Source organism: Melospiza melodia, chromosome 1, assembly GCF_035770615.1.
Source record: "Melospiza melodia melodia isolate bMelMel2 chromosome 1, bMelMel2.pri, whole genome shotgun sequence".
Lineage (NCBI taxonomy): Eukaryota > Metazoa > Chordata > Aves > Passeriformes > Passerellidae > Melospiza > Melospiza melodia.
The window spans coordinates 38,233,243-38,253,152 of record NC_086194.1 but is presented as its reverse complement, the minus strand read 5'-3'; the positions used below and the strand labels follow the sequence as shown (position 1 = coordinate 38,253,152).

General features: G+C 37.9%; 1 protein-coding gene across 4 annotated transcripts in view; it reads left to right on the top strand.

Moving 5' to 3' along the window:
* The window catches only part of ZNF385D (zinc finger protein 385D), a 415,474-nt gene that overhangs the window by 234,152 nt on the left and 161,412 nt on the right, over positions 1-19,910 (top strand). The window contains exon 1 of one of the 4 annotated variants that reach the window (XM_063154356.1): positions 13,290-13,670. The exons of the other annotated variants lie outside the window; for them this stretch is intronic. Coding sequence (XP_063010426.1) covers positions 13,649-13,670 — 22 coding nt within the window. The 5' untranslated portion in view covers positions 13,290-13,648. Of the gene's footprint in view, positions 1-13,289; positions 13,671-19,910 lie in introns of those variants that run through there. 4 annotated transcript variants of the gene reach the window in all.

The window sequence follows — 19,910 nt, the reverse complement described above, 5'->3', positions numbered from 1 at the left end:
AGCTGTCAACATGACCATACTTTTACTCTGAAAAATTTTAACTAAGGTATTGCTACTGTGTTCCAAGATGTGGACTAAAGTACTCTGTCCAGAGGGAAGAAAAAAATAGTGTAAGGTTGTATTTCCCTGTCTTATTATTGGTATAAAACAAAATATTTATGCTCTCAAAACCATGTTAATTTATTTTTTCCTTAAAAGCTGTGTAAGAATATGGCCTAGCACAGTCAAGAGTTTATGGAAAATAAATAGAATTCATTATATTGAAAATGGATTCCTGAGAAAGATCAATAAATGCTATATGCAGTAGAATAAAGTTATCAAAATGTAAATATTTTAAACAAAACAGAATTTAACAATTTCCAAGATAAGTTATTCCCTCAAAGTGCACTGAAGATATTTCCTAGTTTACATAATGTAATTAAATTCAAGCCTGAAGAATTCAAATTCCTCCCGAAGACATTATTGGCAGGATGATTTAATGTGGTGATAAGGATAAAATTGTGGCATGTCTGAAGGCCACAAGAGTTTTATAAAATTGCATTTGAAAGCTGACAACAATTGTTTACAAGATTTTTTTTCTTTTAACTACTCAATAGTGTCCCAGGGAACAGACCTTTATCTTTATTAGCAGCACAACCCTGTTCCTGACACAATTTGGGTCAAGTTCACCCCAATGTAACTTTGATAGTCTTACAAAATCTATACAAGGAGAAAATTACCCATTTTTGTCTCGTGAAAGTCTAAGGAAAATGTGAGTCAGTGTTCTCTTACAAATAATAAACTATTTTGTGTATATTCTTTCAGCATTAGGAGGGATTAGTACAGGTTTTATATACACTTCCTCACAGTTGCATTTTTCATGTGATGGGAGATGTTGTGAGTTGAATGCTGCTGTAGAGCCAAGAACTCCAGGGATTCAGCCTTTTTTCTTTCACTAACTAATCCCTCTTATTATATTTTAAATCCACATTTCGTCTGTAAAGCAGGGGTATACTGTTTCCTATCTTATAAAATCATCTAGTAGGAACTGCAACAGCTCTTGCAAAAATATTAATATTGTATCATAAATGCTAATGTCCTTTCATCCTTTTATATTATGAGTGCCTCAAGTCTGGTAAATTAGGATTTCATCAGTCAGGTTACAGAAAGATTAATTCTGTGAAGTATATCTTGACACTGGTGGGGGAACATCTCAAAAGGTGACAATATTTTACTGGCAATGAGTGAGGGTCATTTACCTTGCTTAATTGAAAGCGTCTCTAGCTTGGAATAAAAAGGAAGAGAGTTATTTGTATAGTGATGCTTCCCACTGGAGGAGCTTTACAGTTAAACTGTCCCTCTTTAAAGGATTTATTTGTTCGATAAGAATGTCATGGTGTGGCCCTAGAATGACAGTGAAATACTATTTATGGTATCCAGTCATCAGAAATGACTAATTATCCCCCTCATAATGTACAAGCTCTGATGACTCATGTAATATCCCTTTATTATTTCATAATTTTGCTTTCCTGATGCATTCAAAAATATGTACATATGTGTAGTAGTAGTACTAAACATCTGCCTTTCTTAAAGTTCTGTAAATCACATACTTTGCAATTTCCAAGTGAAAACTGTTGCAACTCCTGTGATGTCCCCCTTCCAAGTAAAAGGTGTTTCTTGTTCAGTCAGTCTTGCATCTGTCATTTTAGAAAATCTCCTGGCAGGCTTGAATACACATTAGTCAAGGAAGGAAGATCAAAGGCTAATCCATTCGTAGCCTCTCAGATCTGACCTTCCCTTAGAAAATATTCAATGGAAAGTTTAAAATTACTCTTTACAAAAGGGCAAAAGACTATAGCAGAAAAATATGAAATATGAAGTATGAGCAACAGCAGGACTGAACCACCAGTTCATCTGTTTCTGAACTTGAAAATCAGATTAAGTAGTCACATAACATGTAAAGAAATATCTGTTTCTTTGAGATTGCTGTTTGACTGTTGCAGTTTTTTTTTTGTAACTTTCTTCTGAAGAAACCCTGAAAGTACTAATGATAAAATACATTGAAGCCTTGAAACTGTAGTTTCTTTGTGATTGTTATTACTTCAAAATTATCTGATTCTCTAGTTTTCTGGATTTTATATTAAAATCTAACTCCAGTGAAAAGACAATATTTAAAAATTCTCTTTAAAATATCAATATATTGTGATTCCCTTTAATGAGGCACCTAAGAATAACTCTCAGAATAACTCACACTCCCATTTTATTGCTTATAAAAAAAATTCAGTTAACAGGAGACTGCCCATCAATTTTGTGATGCATATTCTCAGTTAAAAATTGTATTTTAATAGTGAGCTTGCATTTTTCGTCTCTGGGGAAAAAGCCCCAAACAGTAACCTAATAAGTAGCTTACATGGACACTGAGGACAGCTTTAATTGTCTTGATTCAGACCAAGGCATTTTCCTTTGGTTTTGCCTATCTTTGGTGACACATTGATGTGAGACACTTAACCTGAAGATTGTCTTTTATTGTTTACTCTGGTGGAGTCCTAGTTTTAGACATTCATAGCATCAGACAGAAGTTTATAAAATTACAAGCTTATTAAACTACTCAGCAGGTGTCCAGGAGAATGTATTCCCAATTCCTGCTGGGACTGGGTGAGGATGAGAGGTAAAGCACATGCTGTGGAACTGTGGATAGTCATCCTTGCATAAGGGAACAAGACTTACACAGCCTGCAGAATTGCTGGCTAGCTCTATCTGGGGCTATTCTTCCCATCTGTCAGGTGTTTTCACTGGAGTTTTTTCCAGCAGAAGACCATCTCAGAGGACCCTGACTAAAACCATGGTTCGCTTTCATTCTTACCTTATGCTTTGTTTGGGATATTCTATTAAAATAGGTTTCTAACCTGGCCAGAACAGTTATGAGACCTAGAAGACAGAGCAATGTCATGACATTTTTTTATGCTGAGCAGCAATGAGCATGAAATTATAAATACTGTTATTTATAATAATAATAAAATAAAAAATAAAATATCCCAAATTATAATAAAATATAATGCTGAAATATTCAGCATTATAATTTAACTTCCTCCTTCTAATCAAACGTCTCTGGCATACTGATAGGAAGTAAAAAAGTAACACAATAGCTTGCAAATTTTATCACTCCTAGTTCTACCCTTCGACTGGCTTTATATCCAATGATGAAAAATAAATCGCCTTGTTGAGGAGGAATGAGTGAGAAAAAAATGAGGGAACTGGAATCCTAGTGTGGCTTTTGACCTGTGTAGCAAGTTAATTATACACTTGAGAAAGCATCTAGCATTGTTGTGTTACACTGCATGCATTTGTGTGTGCACAAGGCTGGATACAAATGTGTGTGTATATTAGCATGCATATGTGCTTTGTGCAACAGTGCACTGCCTCGTGCTCGGTACTTCCTGAATTTGTTCCGAAAGTCATTGGTTTTAAAGGATGAAAATGAAAATAGAGCATGGCCCAGTGGATTTTAATGTATAGACAGTTACTCTTGGTAAAAATAATTACTTAATTAAATGCTCTGGTGGACAGTGATTAAGGAAGGAAGGGGTAGATAAGTGATGAAAAGTGTATCAGTACATAAGTATCAGAAACTTAGAGAACATGATAAAATAACTTTAGTGGGATTAAATAGGCACTGCAGACTTCTGCATTAAGTGGTTTTACTGAGGCCTTCTATTTCTTACACTATTTTCCATGAAAGCTTTTCTGTCAGTGGTGCAGTTTTCCATTGCACAAAACTAAACTGCCAAATCAATGCAACCCTCAGATGAACTAGAAGTCACTTCTACATTGCAGTCAACTCTGTCTGAGCAGCCAGAACATAAATGTTCATGAAATGACAATCACCTTCTTATATATGGAGAAAATGGTGGATCTGCAGAAGTGAGCATAGAAGTCCAGTTCACCATTCCTGCATCTTCTGCTCTGCTATCTGCACACCCTTCCTCAGGCTGGGCAGAGATACAGACCCCTACAGCCAGCTCTTCACCCACTTCAGGCTATTATAGTATTGACATAACATGGTCTTCCTGCATAAGATGGATCCACAGACAGAGTACACTTGGAGCACTTGTCTCGTATCTACAGAGACTAAAGAGATATGGCTGGGGCTTTCAAACCTAGCTGAAATTCTTTCAACTGTAGTGCTCTGCGGACTTATGAAGTGAAGCTATGAGATACATCTTCATCTGTTGTACTCTGTTCATCTGTATAGTGCAGAGAAGAAAAAATTCTTTGAAGGCTTAGGCCAGAATTTTGTGTCTCTCTATACATATTTAGACACATAGAGTAACTAGGCTTATTATAAGTGTTACTGAGCAGCAAACTAAAAACCACTGAATTATCTAAAAAATAGCCACAACACTCTATTTAGGCTGTTGAATTTCAAAATTATTAATTTTCTAAGTACAAGAATTGGCATAAATAAATTACAAAGTGTTTGTATTGAGCCAGACCCTGAAAAGTGCATGTCAAAGAAGGTATATGGCTTTGGGGTACAGTGTTCTTGTTCAGCTGTGGGAAATAGAGCTTACCTATAGGCTGCTGTTATGGCAGGGTGCTTTCAAATCTGATAATTTAATTCAGAGGTATGGCAGATCAAAAGGAATCTGTACAGAAAAGAGATGCAATGAGAAAGGAACAGATACAGACAGGAATTTTTTGCTGTACATGACATTCTAAATTAGAGTGGCAGAAGTCTCTGTCAACAAGATCAAAAGGTGGGAACAGAGATGAAAACGCTCCTTTTACTGTTGTTTATTATAAAACGGGTAGGATTGTATTTGAACATTATTGGCAGAATGTTAAGAAACAGTTACACCCTTCCATTTCCCCCAGGAAAAGAGTATTGAAGCATTTGAAATTAGAAGAAATAGTTTCTGGATGATTTTTAACATTATTTTCCTGTTCACTATTAGCACTAAATGCCTACATCATCTAACAGCAACTTTGTGACATGCTCCCCTTTTTTCTTTAGAGGTAAGCATGAATACTTTAAGTTAAAATAGTTAAAGCTAAAATACAGGGATTTTAGCAGATCATGGTTATTGTAGGATGACAGCTTGGTCATTCAAGAGCTGTACTTTTTTTTCTGATATTTTTAAGACACACATTTTTGATCTTTGATTTTTTTTTGCAGAGTGTAATATTGAGGCACTCTAGGGTCACGTAAGAGGCCAGGAAATTTCCCCACTCACTGGGGAAGCTAATTTATAGTTAATTCCTTAGGAGATGATTCAAATCTTCTTGAATAAATTACATGCTTGTTTCTCTTGCAGGTGTTCCTCATGTTCTGTTTTAAGTGCTGCTTAGTGTTGGTGAGCACAGTTGGTAGTTGCTGTGGTGATCCCAGATGGAGCTGAAATACAGTAGGTGTGGGTGATCTGCAGGGATCCCAGATTGTTTAAGGGATTTGGAAGCCTTGGCTGGGATTCAGCTGGCAGAGTGTGTATGTGTACATGTGTGTCTCTAGGAGTGAGGTAGGTGTCGAAGCTCCCCTCTGGATTGGTGAAACTCCAGTCAATGCAGTTATGGAGCTTGGAGAGCTGCTTGGACACCCAAAGCTGTTGTCAACTTCCAGATGTAATGAGTAGCTCTTCTGACTTTGTTGACTGCATCAGTTTGATCTGCATTGACTGTGGTGGGAAATTAGACATCCAGATTGCAGGTACACACACAAATAGACACATAAAACTTAAGTGTCAGTCTCTGAGTCAAATCCCACCTACAGCGAGGTATTGCTGATATTTTCACTTCATGAAAATTGTTTCTTGGACTCTGCTGTGGAGCTTGCATGTGTAGAATTACAAAATGCTTACACCTGGACAGTCCTATCAAATTCAGTGCTGCTGTGAATAAATCTAATACAGATTTAAAAACAATCTCATGAAAAGTTGAATACTGTGCTATAACTTGCATCCTTTTATAGCCTCAAATTAGTGTCTTGCCTGCTGCCATTGTGTCTTCTCCTCTTCTTGCATGGCACTTCCTCACTTGCATTTCCTTTGATAGTTTTAGCTAAAACAGTTTTTCCTTGAATATGAGAGAGAGGAAGTCGGATGCAGCAATAATATTTTCTGTGAGGTTAGTTTAACTGTTTCTATGCCACTGGAGATGAAATTCCTTCCTGTCAGATTACAATTTATCGTGTTAGATTACAATTTATCGTTGTCTCAGGAGTTGCCTGTAGCACTGGCTACTTTAGTTGAGGTGCTATCTCTTAAGGTCATTAAAGCAGGACATGCCTGAAGCTCCTGCCTCTTCTTAGTTGCAAATGTGGTGCTGGCACCTTGCAATTGCTTTGGGTGCTGCTGCAAAGTATCTCAGCTCTCCAAAGCAGGAGGGGAGTTGTAATCTGTGCAGCTGACAGTGTTTGTGTCCCTGTCTGGCTGCAGGTCTGTGCTCCAGCCTCCCTTTCTATACTGATTGATCCAGTATAGAAAGCAAACTGCTTTGCACCCATTCACACTGGGACTGCTCATGCTGCCATTTTCCTCTTGCAGTTAAGTACTTAAACCACAGCTCAGTGCCTTCATGATCACGGGGAAACTTAAAATCATACTGCATTGCTACTTTTCTTTTTTCCCTTTTCTTCTTTAAACAGTATTGAAAAAATGAAGGAATCTTTTTTTTGTTCATGTATCTTGAAATACTTCCCTTTAGGTACTTAAGGGTAGGGAAAGGGATTTATTTTTAATGTTCTATACGAGCAAACAGAATACAAATAAAATCGGTTGCAGATTTTATGTTTCAAGATATTTCTTATAGGAAAATTAGAAGCAGAAATGTTTGGGAAGAAAAGAGCTAAAAAAAAGCCTTGGGAGGAAAATTGATGCTGCCTTAGATTACTAGAGGTCACTAGATGACTAAAAAAGTTGTTTCATGTTCAGAAAATGGCAAACTTTAGCTAGAAGTCTTTTCTGGTTCAGCCACAAAATTGGCAGAGCAGCTAGAGTTTAAAACACAACTTGGAACAAAATTATAAAAGAGGAATCAAATACTAATCAATATAAATTAGAAGTAAGAAGTATGGAAAATTTATAGGGAAAGCCGGAAGCAGGAAATGAAAATTCTGCGGTTGGCAAGGCAAAGGTCAATAAAAAGATTTTAGTGTATTAATAGCAAAAGTCCTAATCATATAAGCCACTAGATGGAGATAGTAAGATTGTTACGAGTGATTTGAAAGCACCATAAGTGGTAAAAAAAAATTTTTATCCTATATTTTGAAAAATGCTTGATGCAGTCTCCATGTAATGAGTGTGCTAAGGCACTTTCCAAAAGGCCTGGAGGAAAGAAAGGAAGATGTAAAGCAGCAGCTGCTTGAACTAAAGGCTATTTAAATTCAACAGTCCTGGACAATTTGCACACAAGAGTCCTAAATGAAGTGTTGAGAAAATCTCCAGTTCTTTGATGCACCTTGTTGAAGGGGAAAAAAGAACACTTAACTCAAAACCAAACAAGCAACAAAAAACCCCACCCAAAAAGACCCTCAAACAAACATTCCCACCTTAAAACATAGGCTGATACCTGTGCAATGATTGCTTTTTATAATTTTAAACTAAATTATGTGATCTCTAATTAATAATATAATAAATTGTTATTTTAGGTTAATCAAACACAGTAAAAGCCGGCAGAATGAGTAATGAGTTTACTATATACTAATTTTTTTATTTCAGGCTTATAAGTTGATTGATAAAAAATATTATAGAAATAATAGAAGTGCATAGTTTTGGCCATTTGATCCTATAATCAGAAATGCAAAATGCATCCATTCATAGATCAGCAGATGCATCTTGTAAATCAGAGTGCAAAAATAAAAACATCCTGAGTATGAAATCCAAAACTTTTTAGTACAACATCTGGATTTCTAAATTTAAGTTTTTTAAATTGTGAGAATACAATGTCTGGATTTGGTGATAAGTCTACAAGGTATATTGCAAAATTGTAGAGAGTGTTGGAAAGGTGGACAGAAATAGTGAAACATTAATTAATCATTCACCTCACAAGAGGTAGTGATGAATTTTCTGCTTGTCATATGCTCAAACCCCACATGTTAGAGAAATTGTTCCGAAAGCTGTACAGAAATAAAAGGGGAAGAGGGAGAAAGGAAGGATTATGCAGGTTGGACATTGTGTTGTCATCAATTCTAGTTTTCATTTTTGAGGGGAAAAAAATTACATTTTGTGTGTGGGTGTGTTTGAAAATATATTTGACATGCATTCAGACAAGCTTCTTGGTCTTGTTTGCTTTTAAGACCATATTTCTGTTTAAAGTTGTTATCAATATACATAGTCAAAGAATCTTCTGCACCAGTTGTGTGTTCATTCACATTTATTAACTTAAATCTTGTCCCATGCTTAGGAGCAGAAGATGACAGGAGTGGGCATTTAGTGAAACAATTAGCAGCAACAGTGCCCAAAATGTGGGTTTGGTATTATGTTGGCTACATTCTGCTTTTTTGTTTAATAACTATCCATGCCTATGGGAAGGAAATTCAGAAGAATATGACCTTTCAATTGCTACATGTTACCTGTGTTTAAACTACAAAATACCAGAAGTAGTAGCTTTAAGCTTAGAAAAAAGCATATTTTTCTATTTATATTTCTTAAGCTGCGTATGTGGAAAATCCCAGTTGCTTAAAAAGAGCAGTGCTGTAAGTACTGTTACTGAACTGATAAAGTCTGCTTGGCAAAGCTTTGTAGAGGCTCTCAGAATCAAAAGTGAGCCTGTTTACCTCTCGAAAATGCTTTTATAGGAGGTTCTGGTTAGCCATTTCCAATAGAGAAAGGAGCAGTTGATCAGATAGCAGCTAAACTAATGAAAAGCATCATGGAAGTGACAGGAAGATTAATTAAGTTCCTCCAGTTGTATTCACGTGTTGTGCTACAGAGTTCCTTCGGGTACTGCTGCAGTTAAATGGTATTCATGGTGACAAATATTGCACATTTCCAGAAGTGACACTTCTGAGTCAAGGGTAAAAAACACATTTGGTAGTTTTAGCCCGTGAAGAATGTTCAAAACCAAAGATGAGCCTATGTGGTTGTTTAAAATATACAAATGTAACTTGCTCCTTCCCTTCTTATCCTTTAGTGTAACCTCAGGAGATTAGTAATGAATTACAAAATCTGCATTATTGTGTAGTATGTCTTAAACTGCTCCAGATGGCTTCAAAATAAAAACAAACCAAACTTCTAGCTGATGTACTTAGTATACTTGATTTGAGGCACAAAAATATGTGTGCTTGGAAACATTTTCAATTACTTTTGGAGGCTTACAAAGCTGTGGTTTGTTTGCTGTTCTTTCTTTCTGCACTGTGGTCACTAATAGGAATGAAACAACTTCAATACATAAATTTCCAAATTATCTGGAAATTCTAGACCCACTTTGCTTGCAACTATCTTTTAGTTTTGGGATGCATTTGATGAATTAATAGGCCAAGTGTGATTTGGATTGTTTCTCCCATTTTATTTTCAGAAATGAATGTTTCCACAATAAATTTTTGTTCCTAATAGCTTTCTCTGTACAATAGACAAAAAATTATTTTAGGAAAACCTGGAAATCTCTGAGTTGTATGACATCTTTTAGCCTACTGCACATAATGCATAGACTTAAAATGTTGTGTCACTAGTGTATTTGTTGACTACTATTATACTTCTGCCGGCAAAGAGTTCCTCGATCTGCTTCTGCATTTGCAAGAGATGATCTGTGGTCAGCCTCAGTAACTGGCATTCATCAAAGCCAATTGGTAATAGTTTGGGTATAAATCTAATATTAGTTGCCTCCTGAGAGAGTTCAAGACTGGAAGAGGGTTTTCCAGGAATCCTAGGGAGTTAACTGGGTGCATTAATATTAAATATTAATTAGTCTCTGCAACAGTCTTGCCTGTGAGTGGCTTTAATACTTATTATGGAAGCATTGCTTAAATCATTGGATAGATAAAAATCAGTAGAAAGCACAGAACAGAGGAGCTACTTTATGAAGTTGGCCCTCTGTCTCTAGATCAAGTCAGGTGTGGGGAATAACCTGGAGCTTTCCCAGGTCTGGACAAGTATAGGGCCTGTGCTGTACTTCTGGGCCATGTCTGCTTCGTGCGTGTTGTTTATTCCAAGGAGATGACGTCTTGTGGATTGTTCTGTATTTTGAAAATCTGCCCTTTGTGACAAAACTTTTACCAATGGGAGAAAGGGCAGAAGAACTTAAGGTAGAGATGCTGTTATGAAAAAAGAAACAGGTTGTTGGAAAAGAGGATTTCAAGGAGTAGAAGTTTCTTCTTTTATTAGAAATAAGAATGAGGGCTAGCTGGTTTAGGAGAAGTAATTTTATTCTTGTTATGTTTATGCTATGTGAACCATGCATGAAAATATGATAATTTTGCAGTTCACTGGTATCTGTAGCAAAGTAAAATGCTGGTTAACCTGTGCCGGCTTGTTGATGGTTGGAGAGTTTGCACTATGGGCTGACATCATGGACTAATTTGCTCATTCATTCTGCATGATCCTGCATGCACAGGCTGGGTCTACTCAAATCTCCAGGCACACATAAGTGTTTGCTGCTCCTGACCGTACTTCCCTACAGCTGTTCTCAGCAGAATCCTCAGTGCTTGCATTAAAACACCAGCCATTTGGGATTGCAATTACTAAACTAAACCTTGCTTTCACTGACAGTGACAACATCCCACTCAGGGAATAAAATTTATTTTTTCTTCCTTGCTTGAAACTCTACTTCTTTTTGCAGCTTATCAATGTTGTATGTGTGTGAGTGAAAGCAGAGTTTGTCATAGAGTATGTGAATTTGGGCTGTGAAAGCTTTCCAGTGATTTTTCCCTCCTACCTTGCATTTCTGTAGTTGAAATGAAAAGAAATTGAAGTTCTTGTTTCAGTTTCTTTGTTTACTTTAATTGCATACTTACTTTCAGAACACAAATAAGATGCAATAGGGAGGAGGGAGGTTGTCCTTCTTGTTTTACATCCTACAGGGCAAAATAAAACTAGCGGTAACATTCAGAGCCAAGTAGTAGAGAACATGTCAGTCAGAACACGAGGCACTTTGGTGTTTACATTACCTAAGGATCTGACCTGCCATCAGACACCACCAAACTGGTGCAGGTATTGTAGCAGAACAGCATTTCAAGAAGGGGATGTTTAAAGGCAGCAGGGTCCTTGCCTGAGCACTAATAGCACGTCTGCACAGACGTGAGCATTCTGTTCCCATGGCATGAATCAGGAGGCATGTTGGCTTGGTGGAACATTGAGGTAGCCTACATCTTGCAGAGTTTGACTCCTGGCAGAATAATCCCAATCCTTTTTTTCTGTGATAGCGTAAATGCAGCTTAACAGGCAAATGCTGTGCCTGGGTGCAGACTGTCTCAAAGGACGTCACGCAGTGCCTCCGCAAAAGCACTTCAGAGCTGGAAAAGGAGCTGAAGGATTTCACAGAGAATTGATTCTCTGAGCTTTTACCCTCCGTGAAGGGAGAGGAGGGAATGCTTGTGCTGCAGAAGGCTCCTGGTAGTAGCTTATACCTACTGCTCAGGGAACATTAGAGTGTTTCAGCTGAGATATTTTAAACCAGTCTTTGAGGATGGTATTTTCCCTTTTAGTGAGGTGCCCTTCCCTGTGTTTTAGAAGTGAATGAGCATTGTAATGATGAAATAAATGAAAGGAATATGCTGGGAAACCCTCTGTTATGTGCTGTCCACATTATGTAGCTGAAACATAGGCCGTGATTTCTAAACAGCTTTTTTTTTCCTCCAGGGATTTTTAGATGACATTTCTTCACTGTGATTTAAGATCTGCTTAACTTACATTGTTGGTCAGTTTGACCCACACAAAAAGATTTGGTCTTCCTCCCTTCTGCACTGTGGCCTCAAAGTGCACTCCTGCACTGTGTGCTTTTCAGTCGTGAAGCAGCACTTATTTGGGAGTTTATGTGTACCATGGATCTCTTGTTTCAGGGCTTGCCTCTTGCTAGGGGCAAGCTGAAATAAGAAAGGGCACTGAGAAAGGCTAGGTACCAGAAATGAATAGCAGTGGGACTGCTGGTGAGGGACAGGACTGAAATTGGTGCCCCAGTTCCCCGTCAGTGTTTAATCTCAGCAGCATTCATACAGGTGGCACGAAACCTCACGAGGGCAATGCTGCAGAGGACTCTTGCTGAGAGATGCATACGGCACTGTACACCACGGCTCTTACCTCTGCTGCTGCAACTGGAGCGTTCCTTGGCTGCTGTGCTGCTGTGATAATTTTGCCTGAAGTGATTGGACCTCATGAAATAGTACTTACTGTGTGGTGGTTTTACAAATAACAAGTGGAGCTTTAAATGAATTATACCTGTCATCCTCTTTCCTGTGGAATGAAAGCATTCATCCCATTAGATCCTATTATAATGAAATAAACACTTCAGCATACTGTCCATTACTTTTTACCTTTATTTAGTATAAGTGTATTATCACTGATACATGCCAGACTGACAGCAGGAAACCAATGTCCTCTATTGATTCAGAGAGGAGACATATGTGCATAAATACAGACCACATTGTCTGCACCAGCATGTTGTTGGATCCATCCCGAGGCACTGCCACGTACATGGTTGACAGTACTCTGGTGTTTCTTTGGTCCTTCTTCCTCTGAAGCTGCTACTGGTTTGTGTAGCGTCGGGGATTGTGTGGGGACCTATTTACAAACTTTGGACCACTCCATTTGCCACAGAATAATAGAATGCTTACCAGCTGCTAATGACTCATCAACCTGGGCCAGAAAGCAGCTAGAGACCTGGAGGGTGAAAGGTTATAAACTCCATCGCAGATCCTTTTGTCATATGTCTCCTGTCTTCATGCTTTGTTATTCAGGTGAAGAAATTGTCGTTTAAAAAATCAGTTCAGCTGTATTGAAATTGAACTAACTATTTGCCAGCTGATTTTTAAAAAATAGAAACAGACTTGTTTTTTAATCCAACATTGGGGTTGAAATTGTTTATTGAAGTGGAACTATTGATTAAAAAAAAAAAAAAGTCTTAAGGGGTACATGGTCTTGCAAAGTGCCAGGCATCTTTATCTTCTATTGAAGTTGGGATATTGAGGCACTCAAAGCTTCTCCTGGAGCCTGCCCTTCAAAGAAAAATACACTAACAATATACGCTTTGTCTTTCCCATCTATTATGTAATTGAGCACGTTATGTCACTAGACGCGTTTACTGCCAAGAAAAGAAAAAAAAAAAACAGCCTGTATAATTTTAGAAGGGCTTATTTTTTTTTTTTTTTTTTTTGTCCAAACCAGAGTTAGGTTAACCAGGGTATAAGAGCATGTCGTTGCGAGCTCGAAACGAAAAGATCTGTTTGTAGTACTCTTAGTCCTGATGTCACAGGCACAGCAAGGACATCAGAAGGAGGAGTCAGATTACAGTAAGAATGGGCAGTGCAGCATGCAGCCGGAGTAAACGCTAAATCAGACAGGGATTGTATCAGGGATAAGACTGCCTGCAAAGCGCTCATCCTGAGGAGGCACACTGCTCTCTCACGCTTCTCGTGCTGGGAAATTTCCACATAATGTAGAATGAAAAAGCTCTGTTTTACATGTCAGCCCTGTGCAGGAGCTAATGCTGAATACACAGCCGTGGGATCCTGACTGCATGATTAATGAGAAACATAATGTATTTTGGTAAGTGTTAACCGTGATGTAATTCTGCTTCTGCTCACATTATCAATAGGAGTGATTATTACAGATTTCGGATTCAAGAACATTTCGTGCTGGCACGCACCTAAAACTGACAACTGGGGAATCCTGCCGGCTGTGCAGTTTGAAAGGATTCCATTGTCTGGGAAATTTTCTGTTTGAGTGGGCTACTGCGTAGTTCTAGTGGTTTGAAAAACAAGCTAGATAAGATGAACTCATGCTAGGTTTGTTTTAAATGAACTTGTGTTTCATCTGCTGAGAGGGGATGAGAAATGCTTGTGAGGCATGGGAAGTTTTAGACGAACTTAATGTAATGGGCGAGCTGCTAGTGCACTGTCAGTGCTGGGGAGGCACAGCAAACCTCAGTATTTCATTCAGCTTTTAGTTTGAAGAATTCCAAGGTATAAAGGGGAAACAGTGTTTTATTTGCAGTGCTGCGATTGCCGAGTACTCTGCACTGTGCACATCACCGGTGTGGAGTTGGCTCCTAGCATGCCACAAAATGCATATTATTTTAAGCCTTTAGGGGTCTTGGAGCTGTTAAATATTTGTGCAGAGTTTAGTTTTCTTGCTTGACAGAAATCTTCCTTCAGCTTACAGCTGAGCTGGCTGCATACCCTAAAAACATGCTGGAGTGTAGAGCTATGTCTGAGCAATGTAGTGCTGCAGTACTGGGCTGGGATGTACGATTGCAATATAATGCTGCAAGTTAGTGCTGTTAAAGAGCAAAGAAAAACAAAGAATTTGGTGGTGTGATGGAAAAATGCTATTCTTGGCTTCTTGAAATCTCATCTAGTCTCACTGTTAATTTATAGCAGCATAGTACTTAGAATGAACAGAGAGCAGGGAGTTAAGGATTTCTGGGACATTCAGCAGCTTTCTCAGTTTCATTAAATATTGAATCAGGAGTTCACTTCAAGCTTTAAGGGAAGAACTTTTGTAATATTCTCTGCTCTGTCAAAAAAGTACTATGCCTTTTGCCATGTTAAACACTGTCTTCTTATTTTCATAAAACTAAAGACTATGTACGTATATGTGATTTGTCTTTAACAGTGAAATACATCAATTATGAAAGCCGATAGATTTAGATGTAAACTAACCTACTAGAAAGATATATACAAATTGGTTGAGTTATGAGAACTGTTCAGTGTCCCCTACAACGATAAATTTTCAATATTTTCTCTTTACTACATTTTCAAAAGGCTGAGGAGGAATAGGCAAGCAATATGTTTTTAGGTTTGAGTAATTTGGATTAAGTCTCTTCACCATTAAAGAAGCCAGGTTAACTTGCTATTCATCTCCTTCCAGTATTTTTCTACCTTCAACAGAACTGCAAGTGCAAGATGGATTGTTTTTTGGTTTTTTTGGTTGGTTGGCTTTTTTTAACAATCAGTTTTTCTTGTGTGGGATTAGAAGTTGCAGTTTTCTGAAGTTATAGAGTTAGGGTATTAGGTATATGTTAGCTGCATGGTATTTGATTTTAAAATTTTTTCTCTGTCTGTAGTTTTTAGAAGCATGTAATGATGATCAAACTTTTTTTGGAGTTACTTTGAAAAAATAAAAATCACTGTATCATATGCTTATTTGTTTTGTGGTGCAACACAAGTTCTTAAATGGAAAAAAACTGTGGTGTGCTTTGTAGTGAATTTCAATACTGAGAGCAGAGCTGAAAGTTTCTGCTAGGCAGGTTATCTGTCTGCTGTGTTCAGTCTGAAGTTTCCTTCAGTATTAAGTTTTAAATGAACATAATTGTTCCTGTCTTTTGCATAAGAAGGCATGAGCTGGGGGGATATTTACCTGTGGTTACTCTGGGTATTTTCTTGCACTGTCAGTGAGAAGCAAGAACATCTGTAATCTCACCTGTCCCTGTTACTGCACAAAGCAGTATTGCACTGAGCCAGATGAAAGCCTCACTGCGTACATCGTGCACCTCCTTTGATTTCAAATAGCTACAGCCATCACATAGACAATATTGGAATTTTATTTTTCTAAGGGAAAAATTAAAAGTACTTTCCTTTAAATATTGATAAAGAATTCTGTAGGATTTTTGGGGGGGGTTGTTGTTTTGTTTGGTTATTTTTTAAATCCAAACATGCACCTATTGGGCCACATAAGCATAGAAAGGGAAGAAAAGGAAAGCATTTTTCTGTATGTTTCTATGCATCTTGTTTGCTTTTCTGGGCCTTCTTTTGAATTGCTGCTGATGTGAGGTGGCATAGTGGGAATGCATGTGTGCAGCATTAAGGTTGAAAGAAAAACTGAAAATTACCATGAAAAGTAAGACCTAACCTTCTGATAGTATAATTGTTATAGAGCAAGTGTTAGGTGAAGGGAGTTTTTTAACTATCAGAGAGAGAAGTTGCTAAATTGGGGAATTTGCCATCATGTTTCTCTCTCTCTTTAAAGCTGTAGCCTCCAATGAGGTATTCTTCCTTTATCTTACATCCTACTATGTGTATTTTACTTTTTGAGCTGATCTTTCAAATAATTAAGCTCATTGTAACCCTTCTAAATTCATGAGCCGTTCTTTTACAGTGTAACTGAATTGTGATGTAGTTGTTTTAAGAACTGCTAATTTTCACTCACCGTGCTGTGCTTTTGAGTTTGTTGTTTGGTCACCGTGGATACATTTGTTACTTATTGTATTGATTTTGCATTCATCATTTCAAGTTGAACAGGAATATGGGATTGTAATAATAATAGTAATAAAAATCCTACAAAATGATGTAGTGTGTTTATAGAGTAAGCCAAAAGCCAATGAAAATAATACATTTCTGTTAAGTGTTATCATACGGAGTGGTTTTGTGCTTAGGAACATACATATGTACCTCAAAGCAACTTTTGCCTGCATTTATAGCCAAGTTAATAATTTAGCATGAGATAAAAGTCAGCTGTGACCATTCTCAGCCGTTCCGAGAGGAGGAATGGTGGGTGGCTCTCAGTGCCACAGCGCTGATGTTGCACGCGGATGAGGGGAGAGCCTCCCCTAGTCCTGCTCAGCGTGAGGGCTCTGCTGTGGCTAATGGCCAGAGCTGCACCTCTACCTTGAAAGGCTCCTCTGGCCACTGTCCCCTTGGCTTGGCCACCTCGCCATGAGCGCGCCTTCCTGGGCCTGGCATCGTGGGCGGCCGCGGGAGCTGCCTTGTCCTGGAGCGCGGTGGCCCCGCGGCCGCCCCTGGGGCTGGGGTGACTGGTGTGCTTGGGGCAGGTGGGGAATGCTCTCAGCCAGGGGAAGGGGCAGAGCTGCTGCTGCTGCTGCTGTGTGTGTGTCCTGCACCGCTCCACGGAGGGAACGCCGCAGTGATATTGCGGTTCTGGGACAGTGAGCACGGGTCCTCAGGGCTCGGGGAGCCTGGCTGGAACCGAGAGCAGAGCGAATCCTTCACCCCCAGCACCAAAAAAATCACTGCGCCCATACTTTGGCCTTATTGAAGAAGCACAACCCAAAGAAATGCTAAAATTAAAATTTACAAAGAAAAGGGAGAGGGGAAAAGGAGAAAATTGTACCTTTCTTTTTTCTTTTTTTTTTCCCTTCCCTCCCTGCCTCCTCTGAACCTATTATTGTTTTAAGTAACTTCTCTTCTCAATTATACAGGAAATTAATATATTGGCGTGGAAATTACTGTATATAACATAAAGGGAAACAAATAATTTTACCCAAAAATGCCATAACATTTCTGTTTGCGTGGTGGCTGTTTAAATCTTTAGGGTCTTTTTTCAGTCAATGTTGCAGAATGTAGTAGTTCATCTGCATGCATGCTACTATTCTGAATATCACTTTTTATTTCTGGAACACTTTCTTTAAGAGATTCATGCTGGATGAGTCATGGAATAAAAAGAATACTTCCTCCCCCCACACCCCGAATCTCATCACCTCTTTAAAGAAAACACACACTGTACAAGCCAACTGACCAACTGCTGAAACAGGTTTTGTTTTTTTGTTTCAATGAAAATATTTGGTTGTTACTGGTTTGTTTTTAGGAGGTTATATTTCCTTCTAGGTTAGACACTGTGGAGGCCTTTAGTACCATTTCTGTTTTCATTTAAGTCAGGATGAATTGTTGTTGATAAGGCTGTTCTTTTAAAACGTTTTGTGAAGCACAGATACTGGATTACTAACTGTGTTTTATCACCAGCCATCTGCAATAAGAAAGTGTAGTTAATATATAATGGATGCTGTGTGTGACAAAAGAATTCAGCTGAGCAAGCCAATGTATAGGATCTTGAAAGCTGCAGGAGTCTGATGTTTATATTTGGAACATTACAGCCTCCTGGGCAGTGAAGTTCATATCTTGAAGCACTGAATAATCATTAATGCATGTATACGTAATAGCAATTAAAAAAATCCTGTTTGAACTTACAGAAACTGCTCTGTGCTAGATTGCACCCTTTTAGTTTCTGTTACAGAAACTGTTAATTTGAAATGCTTCAAAATACATTCAGTATGTTGCCTTAAACAAAAGGTCCTTTTGCCATTTCACAGACAAAAAAAAAAAAAAAATCATTCCAAGTATGACTTTTCTTGTGGGTGACAGAATTGCTCCAAACCCAAAATTGGAATCAGTGGCTTCCTGCTCCATTAGAGAAGATTAGATCACAGTTGCTTCAGCTGAAGATCCTTTAACAAAGTGTGTGTGCGCTCACGTGCTCATGTGAATGTGTGTCTGTGCATATTTTAACTGGAATGATTGTAGAGTCTAATCCTGCATTCCTTCCCAACAAATGTCTTTCTTCTGTTAAGAAGTTAAATAAAGAAGAAACCAGATTTTTAAAATTTTCATTGTGATATCATGCATCTGTTTTATTTTTTTTTTTCTGAAAGGCAACACATAAATTTTTACAAAGTATTTTCAAATAATGAGAGCCTTTGACTGTATTTATATTAGAGTCATATGGCTGATATGTCTCTGTGCCTGTGTGCAAATATCCTTCCATGTTATTTGGATTTTGTTTCATAAGCTAGTGGCAATTCTAGAAATTCTTGCAATTACAAAAATGTTAATCAGGTTACAGGAAACCTTTTAAAGATTTTGCCTCTCATTGCACTAAAGAAGGTGGTGGTATTTGAAAAAGGAGAAATATATTTGGACTGGGAAAAGGAAATATTTCAATTTGCCATTAGATCATGAAAAGTTTTTGAGATACAATAGAGGTCATAAGGGCTTCTGTTTTTAAAAAGGAGATATTACATGTAATATACTGCAAAGATTAGTTTTGCAGCTGAAATTGCATAGATGATTGGTAACATTCAGAGAAAATGCAGCAAAAGTGAGAAATACCAAAGCTTGAAGTGGCCGAGATTGCACTTGAATCAAATTGCTGGGGATGAAAGTGGAGATAAGCTTTCCTCTATTGTAGGTCTCAGTCATTATATGGCAAAACCATATTCTGTAGGTCAGCCTGTGTGCTCAGTTATTTTAGCAACACTTCTTTGAGAAATCTACTTAGGGGTGAAAAATCTAATACATGAAGCTGCATTACTGACTCATATGCTCAGACCTTCTTGCTCATTTTGTTGACCACTTCCTTCAGCTCATCAGTCTCATGCTCATGTTCTTCTTAGACAATTTTTTTCTGTGTATATATTCACCATAATAAGTTACTGCAATCTTAAGCATGGAACGACAGCTTAAAGTAATTGGCAAGGGTCTGGATCAAATGTAAAATATGAGAATGCAACTGTAATTTCAGATTGGAATTGTAAGGGAGGCTCTTATGAAAGTTCAATTGCTATACACACTTGCCTCTTGTTCATAATACAGTGATTATTATTGTGTGATAATACAGTTCTGTCTCTTTTGATGCTTAAAATAATATCCATTTTAAATTTCTGCAGGTTTGAAAAAATAGACATCTTGAGTCCTAATCTGGTGTTTAAACAAAAGTACTTTTTCTCCCTCTGCCTTTTTTTCCTCCTTTTTTGCTTATTTCCCTCCCCCCACCTATTTTAAAAAGGTGGGGTTAGATCAATCACTTTATATATTTTTATACCTCTGCTAGCTGGCTGAACCAGTTGTTTGGAAATCCTGAGAAATTCTTTCATCACTATGAGATGAGGTCCTGGATCTTTTACCAAGCCAACTAATTTACTCTGTTTTGTAGTCCCTGCAGCTTTCAGAATTTAAAACCATAATGTAACACTTGCTTTTCAAGTAAAGCTTGAAAAGCTCCTGGGGTTTGATAATGTATAGTATCTTCATCTCTGAAGCAGTTACAGCAGATACA